Source organism: Halyomorpha halys, unplaced genomic scaffold, assembly GCF_000696795.3.
Source record: "Halyomorpha halys isolate HHAL.00 unplaced genomic scaffold, Hhal_1.1 Scaffold686.1, whole genome shotgun sequence".
Taxonomy (NCBI): Eukaryota; Metazoa; Arthropoda; class Insecta; order Hemiptera; family Pentatomidae; genus Halyomorpha; species Halyomorpha halys.
In genome coordinates this window covers 389680-404341 of record NW_027114454.1, presented here as the reverse complement: position 1 = coordinate 404341, position 14662 = coordinate 389680, and the positions used below count along the sequence as shown (strand labels likewise).

The 14662-nt window shown below is 28.9% G+C and overlaps 1 protein-coding gene across 4 annotated transcripts in view; it reads left to right on the top strand.

The window, feature by feature from the left end:
• LOC106685370 (uncharacterized) overlaps positions 1-9017 on the top strand; it is a 36888-nt gene extending 27871 nt beyond the window's left edge. The window contains exons 8-10 of one of the 4 annotated variants that reach the window (XR_001343834.3): positions 2199-2317; positions 4018-4199; positions 8785-9017. Coding sequence is in view for 2 of the 4 variants with exons in the window: in XM_014427996.3 (XP_014283482.1) it covers positions 2199-2312 (114 nt within the window). In the remaining 2 variants the exon portion in view is untranslated. Of the gene's footprint in view, positions 1-2198; positions 2342-4017; positions 4200-8784 lie in introns of all 4 variants that reach the window. The other 3 variants (XR_001343833.3, XM_014427996.3, XM_014427995.3) reach the window with 3 other exon arrangements.
• Positions 9018-14662: the final 5645 nt, after the last annotated feature.

Below are 14662 nucleotides of genomic sequence, written 5' to 3'. Positions count from 1 at the left end.
TGCTATAAAGAATGAAATGTTTAAATTTCTAAAAAATAAATAAATAGAGTATCTTAAAAACAATGTTATAGAAATATAAACTTACATAAGCGAAAATAGCATAAAAGAATTGTACAAAGGTATAAACAGGTCGCGTAAATGTTTAGGCTCTTTAATGATAAGAATAAGGGATAAAAACAATAATATCCTAGCCAATACAGTAGACATATTGGATACATTTAAAATAAGTTCCATAATAAGTAATCATTTGACAAATAACAAGAATAACAAAAAATCCAGTTTAAACATACAATTAAATAGAAATTTCAAAGAACTAAACAATTTCTTAAAAAATAACAAGGAAATAATTATAATTAGATCAGATAAAACAAAACAATTGGCTATTTTATACAAAAAGGAGTATGACGAAAAAATGGATAAATTATTAAATGACAAAAACACATTCAGGACATTGAGAGCAGAACCTTTTACGGAATTAGTAGAAAAATTAATAAATATACAAATAAAATCCATAAAATGGGGTTTATAGATAAATTTACCAAAAACGAATTACAAGTAAGTGACTTTACACCCTCTAGGATAAAGCTTCACAAGGAGGACAACAATGTTCGCCCCATTATTAATAACATAAATGGGCCAATTGAAGCCTAATCAAAATATTTAAATCCTGCTCTGAATGAATTAAATAATAACGAGTATGTTGTCAGAAATGCACTTGAATTCAAAAAAATACTAACAGATCTTAAAATAAGTAATGAAGAAATAGACATAGTGAGTTTTTATGTCAAATCTCTATTTACTAATGTACCAGTAGATGTCTGCTTGAAACTAATAGAGGTTAATTGGGAAAAAATAAAAAAAAAACAATACATCAATAAAAGACAGGAACATTTTCATTGAAGGTCTAAATCTATGCACAAAGTAAAATTTTTTCAAATACAAAGGGAACTATATTCGGCAACTGCATGGATTAACGATAAATTTGAGTGGGATTTATATCAACAATTTATTAAATAATCAATTGATGAAAACAGAAATAAAACCGATCTTAATAAGAAAATATATAGACGACTTAATAATTATAACAATGAAAAACAGCCATCAAGAAATTTTACAATTATGTAATAAATTCCACAAAAGAATTGAATTTACTGTTGAAATACCTCAAAATAAAAAAAATAAGATTCCTGGATATGGACATAATCATAGATGGACGAAAAATAACCATTAAATGGACTAAAAAATCTTATACAAGCAATAGATTACTTAATTTCTTTTCAAATCACCCATATTACCAAAAAGAAAACATTGCAAAAAATTTAATTGACAGAGCAATAAACTTAACGGACAACATTTACATAGAAGACATTAAGACTGAAGTATACACCATGCTAATTGAAAACTTTTATCCCAAAAGATTGATAAATAGACTATGGTACAATAAAATGAATAAAAAACATACAACCAGAAACAATACAGAAAGTAGAACACCAAAGAAAATAAAAACAATCAGAACAACAAAGCAAGATAAAAAAGAAAAACCACCAAGTCAAGAAAGAATCACTGAATTTTACAAAGAAATAAACAAAAAGATTACAGTGGACGATAATAGAGAAAAACGACAAGATGAAACAATGAGTAAGAGCAACAATAAAAAATTCTTTAGCCTTCAATACATACCAGACCTAACAAATAAAATAAAAAGAACACTGACAGAATATGATCATATAAATATCAGAACCGGTCTATACAATAACAATTCTCAAATATATTATTAGAAAACTGATGGATACCAAACAGGGTTTAACTCTGGATGGTAAAATATCTGTGTTTGGGATTGCCAATGATTTAGTGTTGTAGAGAAGGAAAGCATAAAACTAAACTCAATTACATTGATAAATGCTGGTAAAGAACTATGTCTCTAAGTAATACAGATAAGAAAAAAATATATTGTTCGCACGCTGAACTTGATGGTTGGTTGAAAAACAAAAAAAATAAATAAATAAAAGATGTGTGCTGATAGAAATTGGCGTGAATGCCATTTTTTAAATGTATTAATGTATTACTTCAAAGCATAAACTATCTTCAGCAATATATATATTAGTTGTGTTAACCAAGTTTTATTATTGAATTATAAAGTTAAATTTTTAGAAGAACGAATCTATCATACTTAGTATTTTTTTTTTCTTAATTCGTAGTCTCCTGAAGTTCCTTCAGACATAGCAGCTAGTATCAAAGCTTTGGCTAAGAGTGTGCATGGAGATGCTATATTTGGAGAATTGCCGAGGCCACGATTTAGCACTCATCTATAATTTTGGTGATTAAATTTATTTGTTCTAAGGTAATTTGCTTTAATTTTATCTATTTGGTTTGTTTATGTGAAACCATGCACACAATCACACACATATACTTATATTTCCTGAATACAGCATGCTACTTGAAATATTAAATGTGATAATACTTGTACTGTGTTATGGTTCATCATCTACTAAATAATTTGTGTTTATTAAGAAAAAAAGAAGAAAAAATTCTGCTTTACCTCATTTAAAGTTATGATAGATGTCTGACGAATGAATGCATTTAATAAATTTCGATTTTTTACCAAAAAAAAATATTATTAATTTAAAGATAACTAACTATATACACAACATATATATTTTTTATTGATGAACTTTCTGCTAATGATGATTTTTTAAATTTTATTTTTGTAAAGTTTATTATAAATACTAAGAATACAAAAATATAAAGATTTGCTTATTTTGGCAATCATACATGTTCCGTTCCTTTTTTTTTTATTTCTTTTTTTTTCAATTTTCAAAATTTAACACTGTGAAATATGATTATCTATTATCTTTAGTACAATATGTTATTACATATGTCAATGATTTTCTTGTCTGTTTCTGAAAAATACATCTAATCAGGAATTTAATTTTTCTGTCTTTATCAGTATTGTTTCCTGTGTCATTATGTCTTTTAGTTTCACCATTGATTTTGTTTTGGATTTTGAATGTCTTATATCATTTTCCACAACATATGATTTTTTTTTAACTACTTCCTTTTTAGGAAATCAAAATAAGATGTGTTAGAAATTTGTGGTCCATAATATTTTTGTTTCTCGCTTAAACTTGTATTAAGTTATATAATTAAATTTTATATCTAGTAGCAACCATGAATATATTTTTAAACTAAAGAGGAATTAATTAGTTTTTCTGCCGAGTTTAGGTCTGTTTATGAAAAAAACATTTATCATTTTTTACTTTTTCTTCTTAAAGCTCTCTATGTCATCGAAAATTTAAGATGATATAATAAATTTCCATGAAAGAGCAGAAAAAAAAGTTATTTAGATAAGAAAACTTGTTTAGCATAAACTCAAAAATTTGGTCAATTTTTTAATTGGCTATTTAAAAGGTAATTAAATTCCCTACAAAGTAAAAAACAACAATTGAAATTGGACTTAATGAATTAAATCAACATTTCTCATCACAAGAACTACAATTTTGTATTATTTGTGTTTAATAACTCAAACACTCATAAAGTAAATTATCAAATTTTCACTTCTAAAAATGTTTTTAAAGAAGTTTTATGAAGCAAATTTTTTTTTTTTAAATTGATATTTGACAAATCTAATATCTACTTTTTGAATGTTTTTCAATGAAATTAGTTGTACTCAATGATGAAAAATTTTTACAATGAAACATTTCTTACTACTTTTCAAAAGAAAATAGCATTCATTAATAATTACTTGCATTTACTTATTTGTGTATTATATTACCTGACTGACTAATATGTCATGCAAATTATTCGCATGGGTCAACTAGTGTTAATTTATTTCATTTGGGAATCAATGATATTAAACCAATTTTCTTTTTCTTTCTCTATTATTCTTTATTTTATTATTAATAACTTTAATATTTTAAAGAAGCGTAATGTATTTTAAACTTTTTTTATCTCATAATAGCTCTTATCTTAGTTTCTGATACAAACTTACAGCACCTCCAATTTAGTGCTTGTTTACAGCTAAATGTCCAAGGTCAATATCAGAATGTTTTCACACTTGGTTAAACTATCACTCTGGGATTGAATAGCTCCTACAAGATTGATTTATCACAAAGTATGTCTCATGTAACAGGAGTTACTTTTTTGTATGACTATTTGTAATGAACATTGTCAGGAAGAACAGATGAAAGGAAAATGAAAAGGTATAAGATTTATTTTCGCACTTCCTCTTATAATTTATCTTAGGCATGAGATATTGTAGCATCCATTATTAGTTTTTTTTCCTCACTTTTTCTTCCCTTTTCCTGCTTAGCTTTATGAGGTGGCCTTAGGTTAGGATATTTATAGTTGTGTTGTTTTTCTGCTCCACTATTGTTTAGTGTATTTTTTAATTGATTTAGAAATGCAAATGTATATACACTTATAACAGATCATGGCTTGTCCAGCACCTTACTTTTATTTTTTCAATTGCTACTTTAAACATTATGTTTTTCATACATGTTAGTGTCTGAAAATTAAAAGTAATTTTTGTTGTCCCCCTTTGGATATGCTTTATTTTGTTTTTTGAGATCATGTGTGTAGATGTTTCATTAGGTGAAAAAAGTTTTAGCCTTTTATTCTCCAAAACCATTCTCTTTTTTCCATTAATGTTTCCACTATAAAATTCTGCCATCCAAGTATCTGTTCAGTGTGAATTAGGATTAGTTTAGCCTATATAAAATATCAATTATGGGTAGTCCCTTTATCTCCATTCATTATTTGTCACTTTGTCTCAAAAAATTTAATTTATGAATTAAATTGACTAGCAGGATAAAAGAGCATGAGAAAAAAACTTAGGATTAGGGGAGGAGAAAGGCATAGTGTCACAAAGCCTTTCTCCTTCCCTAATTTAGAAGCATCCCAACCCAGAATCCAAAGGTCTATTTTACCTTTACCGACACATGATAGCTTTTTGATTATACTAATTCAATATTTGTGGCTGATTACTCGATACTTGCCTATAAATTGTGAAATAGATTCGTAAAATATAGGCCTATTCACACTGACACGGCCTTAAAAGAGGAAGGAAGCATAAATGTGCTGAAGGCCTTGTAACGGCTTAGAATCTTTTTTCTTGTTCTGCATTCCCTCTTGTCCTGTAGATTTGAAACTTACCATGGGGTATGTCTTTATATGAAGATAAATAGATCGGGGAGACTCCAGCAGTAAGTAAGATCTGTTAGTGGTCATGAATAGAGAAATTCCTGCCCACATCCGTCTTCCTCTCCAGTTTTCCTTTTACCTTTCCTGTTCTCCCTCTTAAATTTAGTTAGTTATGAATAAAATAGATAAATGGTTTGGTCGCTGGTATGGTTGCCAAAATTCAATTACTGAACCTTACTTTTGTATTGCATTTATTAATTGCGTATTGACAATGATTACTCTTGGTAGTATATTATAAAATTAATAATAGTTACCTTTTATTCGTTGATAAATATGTATATCATTTAGCTTTCTACTTTCCTCTCCATTAAAAGGAGTACTCAATAATTAATGTATTCAAATATGCCTTTCAGTTAAATTGCCACTTTTTCTATTCTTTAGGTTTATTCTCACTAAAGTCTATATCATTTAAGTTTTCTTGGCATTCTGTTACCTTTATTATTTTTTTTAATCTTCTGTAGTGCTACAGGTTAATGTAGGTCTAGGCCTCCTAACTAAGCTTTCATCAGGTGTTTTAGTCTTATTCTACCCCTCTTCAGTTTCTTACTCCCAGCAATGTCCTGGCATCCGGTGCCCCACAGTCCTCTCGTCTGAGTTTCGGCCTACTTCTAGCTCAGTAGAGGTTTCCTTCCAGGATTCGTCTTATGTCGGGGTACATTCTGGCTATATCTTTTAGCCATTTCTTGTTATAGGGTTTAAGCTTCAAGCTGAATTATGTTACATTTTTATAGGGCACAGAAACATTATGTTCCCTCTGGTCTCATTCTGCTGTCACTTTTTCTAGTCTTCAGGTTTATTCCCTCCATAATCTTAATCCTTTCAGTTCTCTTTGCATTCTGTTCCCTTTATTTTATTTTACTTTATTCTCAATAAATTTTTGTATATTTCTCAGAATGAATATGAAGCTTTCATGCTTATGTTTCTGACAAAAAGATGAGCTTTTTTAAAACTACTTCTTTATCAACATTACATTTACATTTTTTTCTGCTTAGTAGACTTCCCTGATTGTTGAGCGTTCTGAAGCGGAAAAAGAGATTTATAATGATGCTGTATTGTTCTGATTTCACCTTGGAGTATAGGCTTTTACTCACTCACACCTTTATTAAATGACATATGTAATTTTATTTATTTCTTACCTATTGTCATGTTTTTGTATATTTTTTACAATTTATAACCCCTATTATGTTCTAATTTGCCATAATCATTTAACTTAAGAAATAAATACAAAAATTAATATGGAATAAATTATGATTTTTTAATTTTTATTGGTTTAGCTATGCACAGTGCTATTAGATCAAATTTTAAATAAAATTAAACTCTTATCATATCAGTCACCAAATCATGTAATCCAAATTGACCAATGATCAAGTTTTTGTAATTTTAAATATTTTGGTAATGGCATGCTCTTTTTTTCTTTCATACTTTCCTTAAAAATTTTGTTATCTATGTTAATGTTATTGATCTCTTCCAATTTTCCTTATTCCTAAATGTTGAAGTATATTGCCTGGTTGCGTTTGCCATATATCACTTCTTTTCTCTTCTAGTAACATATATTCTCCCATTTACATGTTTTTGTGTACCCCAAGCCCGAATTGGAGTTGCTAAAAAGTTTATTAACTTTAAAACCAGTTATAGTAGCTCAAAAATCCTGATGCCATTTTATATTATTGGTAAAATCTTCAAAAATGATTTTCAGACTTAAAAGATTTCAAATTAATTTTTTTTTAATGTGATTTCTTTATTTTTATTAAAGCACAAATCAATGTTATTTTCTCAAGAACAAGACTTTTTTCTATTCACATCTTTTTTTGGGCTCAAATCTTCTATTGAAGACCCTAGACAATGTCAAAATTTATTTCTTGATATTGTCACAAAATAAATATTGATTCTCAGTTGATAATCTAACCCACTACATTCTGAACCAGGCACTCTGGGACCCTTACCACAATATGCTTAGCCATCACATCCTCTACTCACTATGCTGATCTCTCATCTTGCTGTCAAATAAAGGCAACTAAGCATTGACAGATTTTGAGCTGACTAAACAAAAAAATCTTGTTATGAGTCATGTTCTTAAAGTGAATCTGCTCAATCATGAAGTTTAGGAGAAGTTTTTGGGCTGCTTTTTATACTTGACGATAGTTTTCTCAATTTGGTAGTTGTTAAAATATATATTTCTGTTCTTTCTACTTTTGTAATTTCCTAACATTAGAGCTTAATTTTATCTTCAGTTTTGTTTTATAGATACTAGGGACTGCTTAGGTTTTGTTATAAAAACTGACTGTTTTGTTGGTTTTTAATTATATCCTATTGCTGTTAAATTATTGTTTGAAAGTATTTAAATATCTTTTTAATATGATATCTTTAAATATTTGTTTGATTACTGGTTCATTATTTGCATGGTAGTTATTTTCTCTACATTATCACAAAATATTTGCTTAATTAATCATGAAATCTGCTACTTACTGACAATATATTATTAAATATCTTATTTTCACTATATGTATTAAAATAAATGGAGTAATGAGCAAATTTACTCCTTACTAAATTATTGTTAATTGATTCAACTGTATAGACAGCATGAAAAAAAAAATCTTTCTACAATATTAATTCACATATTATAAATTCACTCTTTTCACACATCTTTAGGCCTGGCTCAAATTGAAAATATCTGTGAAGGTTTGATACAAACCTAATGCTTTGAAGTTTTTATTTCTTAGTCCGAGTCAATATATATATAAAATGATTCAAAAATAATTTTTGGAAATCATTTCTATTTAATTAAAAGCAATTTAATTCCCATCAATGAATTGAATGTATTTTGCTGGTTTTCAACAGTATACACCAAAATCATTTATTTTTAATTGGAATCAGAATTTTTAAGCTTGTATAACCTAATATTATGGTTTGTTGATTATCCATAAGCATCCCATCCACCAAAGTATTTTCTAGAGCCGAGTGTATTGGAATAAACAGAAAGTTCACACAATAAGTCTGTGCCTATTGGCTTTGCAAGATGTCGCAGAGGCCAGAACTGCCCTTTATTATGGTTTTCTTCAAAAAGATAATGCCATCTAACCCACAGTTCATGGATCTGGTCTTTTATCACATTAAAGTGCACCCAACCTCTATTCATGTGCTCTTCTTGATTTATTCAACTCTTTTAGACCATCCCCTCTTTTAGCATTACCAAAAAAAAAACTACTAAATTTACTGCTGGATTTTTTTATTTTATAATTTTTATTTCTGTTACTTAAGAGCAGATGCTAGAGAACCAAAATTATTATATGTCACCCTTCATCGACCACTTATTAATCGAAAATCTTTTCTCACAAGTAAATGCCAACTAATTGTTGTGTGAAATTGGATGTAAAATAAAAATTAAATATTTTGGAGTAAATTATTGAGAAACCAGAAAAATATATTCAGTTCATTGATGGGAATAAAAATTATTATTATATATTTTGACCTTTAAATTTTTTTTGTTCAGTCAGTTATTATTTTATTATTTATTGTAATACTTCAAAGCTTTAACTGTCTGCTAAACTAGACTATTCTCTCATTTTTATTTTATTTATTTTTTAGGTTTTGATACAACAATGATTGGAGTCATCGGATTTGTATGATGGCTATTGTATTATGGAGGAGCTGTATGACAAAAAAATGAAAGTTTTAAATTTTGGGCAAATTTTGTATTGCAGAAAAATATTGACTGACATATTTTTATGTTACGTAATCAGTTACATATTATATCAACTTTGAAATTAAAATGTGAATGAAGAAATAAATGATTTTTTATTACATCCTGTTTCAATGGATATTGATTTGTTATTTTATTTTGAAATGTTTTAACCCTTACCATAGAAATATATTAATCCTCCATTTTCGCTATCACACAACTGTTGTACAAATAATTGGTATTGTACAAACTTTTTGTTACATATTACTGTTTATTATTTTAAGGAAGGAGTATGGATTTCACCAATTTAGTGATGGTTAATTAGTTTTTCGAAACTTTTGAATTTCAAATTTGCCATTTTAATTTTGTTTGAGGTTGGGCATTTTGATTAATTATTATTTTTTAGAATTCTTCTTTACAGGTTTTCAAGGATACAATTCAAAATTAACCATCATATTTTGAATCACGATTTTATTTTTTTGTTAGAAAATAAAAAAATCTGAAGAATGAACAACTACTAAATCAATGAAATATACACTCCTTTTGTCCCCTTCTCCTTCAAAGAATACAAATAATTTATTATCCTATACCTGTAATAAAAAAATGTTTATTCAAAAGTGATCAAGTAAGCAAAACAGTTATGTTTCACCTGCAGTGACAGCTGATTTATTTCAGAATGAAGCTTCCTTTTAAGGCTATGAAAGAAATATGTGTTTTCTTTAAGTGGTGCTGGTTCCCTAAACTGAATTACATACTTGACTAAGATTGTAACATATGCCTTAAGGTGTAATTTGTTTTTTCTGCTTTCTGGTGGATCATTTGTATCTATCTAGTTTTAGCCTACATGTATGCTTAAAATATTTAAAACAACCATTTTATGCTGTTCAAGATGTCAATCTGGGATTAGGTTTCCATGATGTACAATTTTATAATGACTATTTGACTAACCTTGGATAGCACTCCATAAGTAACAGTCAATTTATTTTGCATCAGTTTTAACTATTCCATTTGAAGGAATAGTTAAAAATTACCTAAAAGTATTTGGAAATTTTGATTTTTATGTACAGTTTCTTTATTGAAAAGGTTGGTCTTTGGGGCCTTTTTTGGGAGAAGCTAAGGTAATAAAGGGTTTCAAGGTAGTTTTTCTTATATTCGTCGTTATAGAGTTATGATCCCCCAAAAATATTTATCACAAGCTTGAAACACATCTTTCTAAAAATTGGATTGGTTTCTTCAATTATATCAACTCTCTATCGAATATGTAGCAATACTAAGTGTTAGCATTACAAAAAAAAATTAAGAGAATGGTGGCGTAGCATGGGTGTCAGTTGCGAAGGTTGAAGGAAAATTTTGCCACCCCCTTATTTAGCGATTTCAATTTAAAAGACTAAAATATGCAGTTATTCTAAATAACATTTTGGTAAGAACAATCATGTTTATCTTGTATTGTACAGGTTACAAATAAAAAAGTCATAAAATGAAATGGTTACAATTTTTACAAGATAGTATTATTTACTGTAGAATTTTGCCACCCCCTAAAAGTGCCGCCCTTTCCACCCTCACTATGCCATGCCACTGTAGGAGAGTGTATTTAAAATACCTATAACACACATCTGTGTTGAAATGTGCAAGTAGCTCTTCTTCAGGAATAAATATATATAAGGAAAAGTAGTCCTAAAATTCTTGGAATTAATGTGAATAAACTTTAATGAAATATAACTTTTTTTTTTATTCCATCATTAGAATTTTTCGGTTGCAATGTTGGGTAAATTTCCTTTGTTATAAAAGCTGTTCCTAGTGGAATATAAATGTTGAAGTGTTTTTGTTCTATCAGCTGGAGATGTTTGAATTTTCTTCATATTTTGTAAAATTTGTGAAATTTCAATATATTCTGTAATTTTTGCACCAGAGAGGGCTTCCACCAAATCTTTAAGATCGTGCTTGAACTGCTATAAAAATATTAGGGATTTGACTTATTTTATTTCCAAATGGAATATTTGACCCTACGTGAAAAACTACGTTTTTAGAAATTATTTTTGAATCAGGATCACATTCAAACAATATAGCATGTACTTATTTTGATCAACAAACGGAGTTTTTGTGTTGTTATTAGAGATGCGACATCGATGTTCAATAATTGAATCAACATGTTCAATTAGTATTGAACATTTAAAAAAAAACCGATGTTTTAGTAAACATCGTTTTTTTTTTAACCATTTCAGTAACATAAAGACTACGCAGGCTCCGACAAGTCAGAAGTGCTTTTTCAATCAACCATTAGGACTAGGACTCCAAAAAAACATCAATGTTTTAAAATATCGTTGCTTACAATACATTACCCAAAATACATCGATGATTTTGAACACCCATTTGAATTACATAAGGTCTGTTCCAACGATCACGCATTCTACGGCCTGTCAGAAGTGGTTTTTGAAACTAAGAATCCGACATCGACTACAAAAAACATCGATGTTTTAAAATATCTTTGGTTACGATACATTACCCAAAAAAGATCGATCTTTTTGAACAACTATTTCAGAAACATAAGGTCTGTTCCAATGATCACGCATTTTACGGCCTGTCAGAAGTGGTTTTTTAAACAAAGAATCCGACATCAACTACAAAAAACATCGATGTTTTTAAAATATCGTTGCTTACAATACATTACCCAAAATACATCGATGTTTTTGAACATCCATTTGAGTAACATAAGGTGTGTTCCAACGATTACGCATTCTACGGCCTGTCAGAAGTGGTTTTTGTATCAAAGAATGGAACATCGACTACAAAAAACATCGATGTTTTAAAATATCGTTGCATACAATGCAATCACACAGGACAAGAAGGATTAGAGTCTTTTGGAAATCCAAGTTGAAACAACAATAAGCTTATCCTTCATAGTTACTCAAAGCCTAGTGATTCCAAGAACATTCGTCACTTGTGTTTACTTGTTCTTTATTTAGAAATGAGTAGTCATAAGTTCGATTTAGTAAACTATAAACTATTAGTAAAAAATAAAAATATCCTGCAAGATATTTACATTATTGTACATAATTTCGGTCTCTAATATTGAGTAACATTATTCCGATGCTATAATTATATTCGGGTGATCTGTCTGATTGCCTAATTCGTTTTTAGCAATATATAACAATTACAAATAAAAATGCTCACATAGCGGTAACTTAACAACACAACAGCATTATTTCACCATTTATGTATTCATACTGTTAAAAGGTATGTTACATATTTAAATTGTTATATAGTACCCATTCAGTTAAGAAATTGGCAATTTATAAAAATTACAAATAAAAATGATCACATAGCGGTAACATAACAGCATTCTCTTCACTATTTATGTATTCATAATGTTGAAAGGTTTCTTACATATTTAATTTGTTATATACTACCCATACCGTTAAGAAATTGCCAATGTATAACAATTACAAATAAAAATGACCACATAGTGGTAAATTAACAACATAACAGCATTATTTCACTATTTATGTATTCATAAATTTGTTGACTGTAATGTGATCGATTTTGTGTTGTATATTTGATTTGAAAATAAAATATTATTTTGTAAATTGTTCTTAATCATTTTTTTTTATATTTAACTCAATTGAACCCAATTCAAAAAGTTTTCAAATACTAGGTTTGTTCCAAGGACAGCTTCATATAATTATCCATTTCATAATCAACAGTTGTATCAAGCAAGTAAGGCGCTCCAAGCTGATCTGGTATTAAACAAATAAATAAATTAGTGTAAACATGTGATTGATCTTGTGTTGTATATTTGATTAGAAAATGAAATATTATTTTGTAAATTGTCCTTATTGATTTTTTTGATATTTAGCTGGATTGAACCAAATTAAAAAAGTTTTCAAATACTAGATCTCTTCCAACGACCGCTTCATATAATTATCCACCTCCAAACCTAGCAACGATATTTCAATATTGGACATTGCTATTTTAAACATCGATGTTTTTTTTTTAGTTACATTCTTTGTTCCAACAACCATTTCTGACTGGTCGGAACAGACCTTATGTTTCTGAAGTAGATGTTAAAAAAACAACAATGTTTTTTGGGTAATGTATTGTAAGCAACGATATATTAAAACATTGATGTATTTTGGGTAATGTATTGTAAGTAACGATATTTTAAAACATCAATGTTTTTGGGTAATGAATGGTTTGCAACGATATTTTAAAACATCGATGTTTTTTGTGGTCGATGTTTCATTCTTTGATACAAAAAGAACTTCTGACTGGCCAGAGCATGCGTAGTCGTTGGAACAGACTTTATGTTTCTGAAATAGTAGTTCAAAAACATCGATGTTTTTTGGGTAATGTATTTTAAGCAACGATATATTAAAACATTGATGTATTTTGGGTAATGTATTGTAAGTAACGATATTTTAAAACATCGATGTTTTTTGTAGTCGATTTCGGATTCTTGGTTTCACAAACCACTTTTAACAGGTCGTAGAATGCGTGATCGTTGGAACAGACCTTATGTTACTCAAATGGATGTTCAAAAACATTGATGTATTTTGGGCAATATATTGTAAGTAACGATATTTTAAAACTGATGTTTTTTTGTAGTCGATGTCCCATTCTTTGATACAAAAAGCACTTCTGACTGGCCGTAGAATGGGTTATCGTTGGAACAGACCTTATGTTACTGGAAAGGTTGTTCAAAAACATCGATGTATTTTTGGCAATGATTTGTATGCAATGATCTTTTAATATTGAGCATAGATATTTTTAAAACATCGATGTTTTTCTATTCGTAATTTATCTTTATTACGTCGTTAGCGTGATGGTTGGAGATCCTTTTTTATCCTGCCACATTGTTGATAGGAAATTGTTTATACTGTAAATTTTTTATTTTCATTTAGTTACTTTTGGAAAGAAAAAAAAAATGAAAAATTGGGACAAACGTAAAACATCGACGTTAAAGAAACATCGGCTTAAAAACATCGATGTCGCATCCCTACAGCTGTTATCAAGATGGCCTCTTCGAAAAATGTTTCATACCAATAATTAGAATAAGGGCTTAAAACTAAATAAAGCTTAAAAACCATTCGAGATATGCTACGTATAAGACGTTAGCTTTTAGTGGATCAGACGATTCTATTGTAAACTTTATTTTTTCAAATTATACATTTATGAATATCACAATAGGTGTATTTCATTTGTACAATTAAAGTATTTACAAGCATTGCACATAAACCAATATACGACATTATCCCAATGACTGTAGAAGTTCACGTCTCTGCAACTAGGTCGCGGTAGTCAGAGCGGTAACCAACAGTTAGTAGCAGTGTCGTTACATGGGCTTTAAGTCAAGACGTATTCAACGCGTTGGAGAAAATTTCTCTTAAGGGTCCAGTTCATAAAAAAACCGAGTAAAATACTTCGAAAACATGGTTAAAATCTTCAACAAGCTGTATCTTCACTGATGCACTAATGAATGTTTTTTTCCATGTGAAATTTTATCCCTAATCATGGTAAGTGGCCATAATTAAATGATTACTGAAAATTATTAACTTTATTTTAAATATTTGGAATGCCAGTGAAAATAATGCAAAACTTTGAATCCCATTGAAGAGTGATGACTTTTTACACAGGACCCATTATTAGAAGGGTCGAAAATTCACCGCACTTCCTCTGTAAAATAATCATAAAGACTTGAAGATCCTCGGGGGGGTAAAGGGTGAGGAGCGTGTATCCATGGTGAGGAGCACCCTTTCCTCAGGGGTAGAGGGTGTTAGAAAAAAAAGG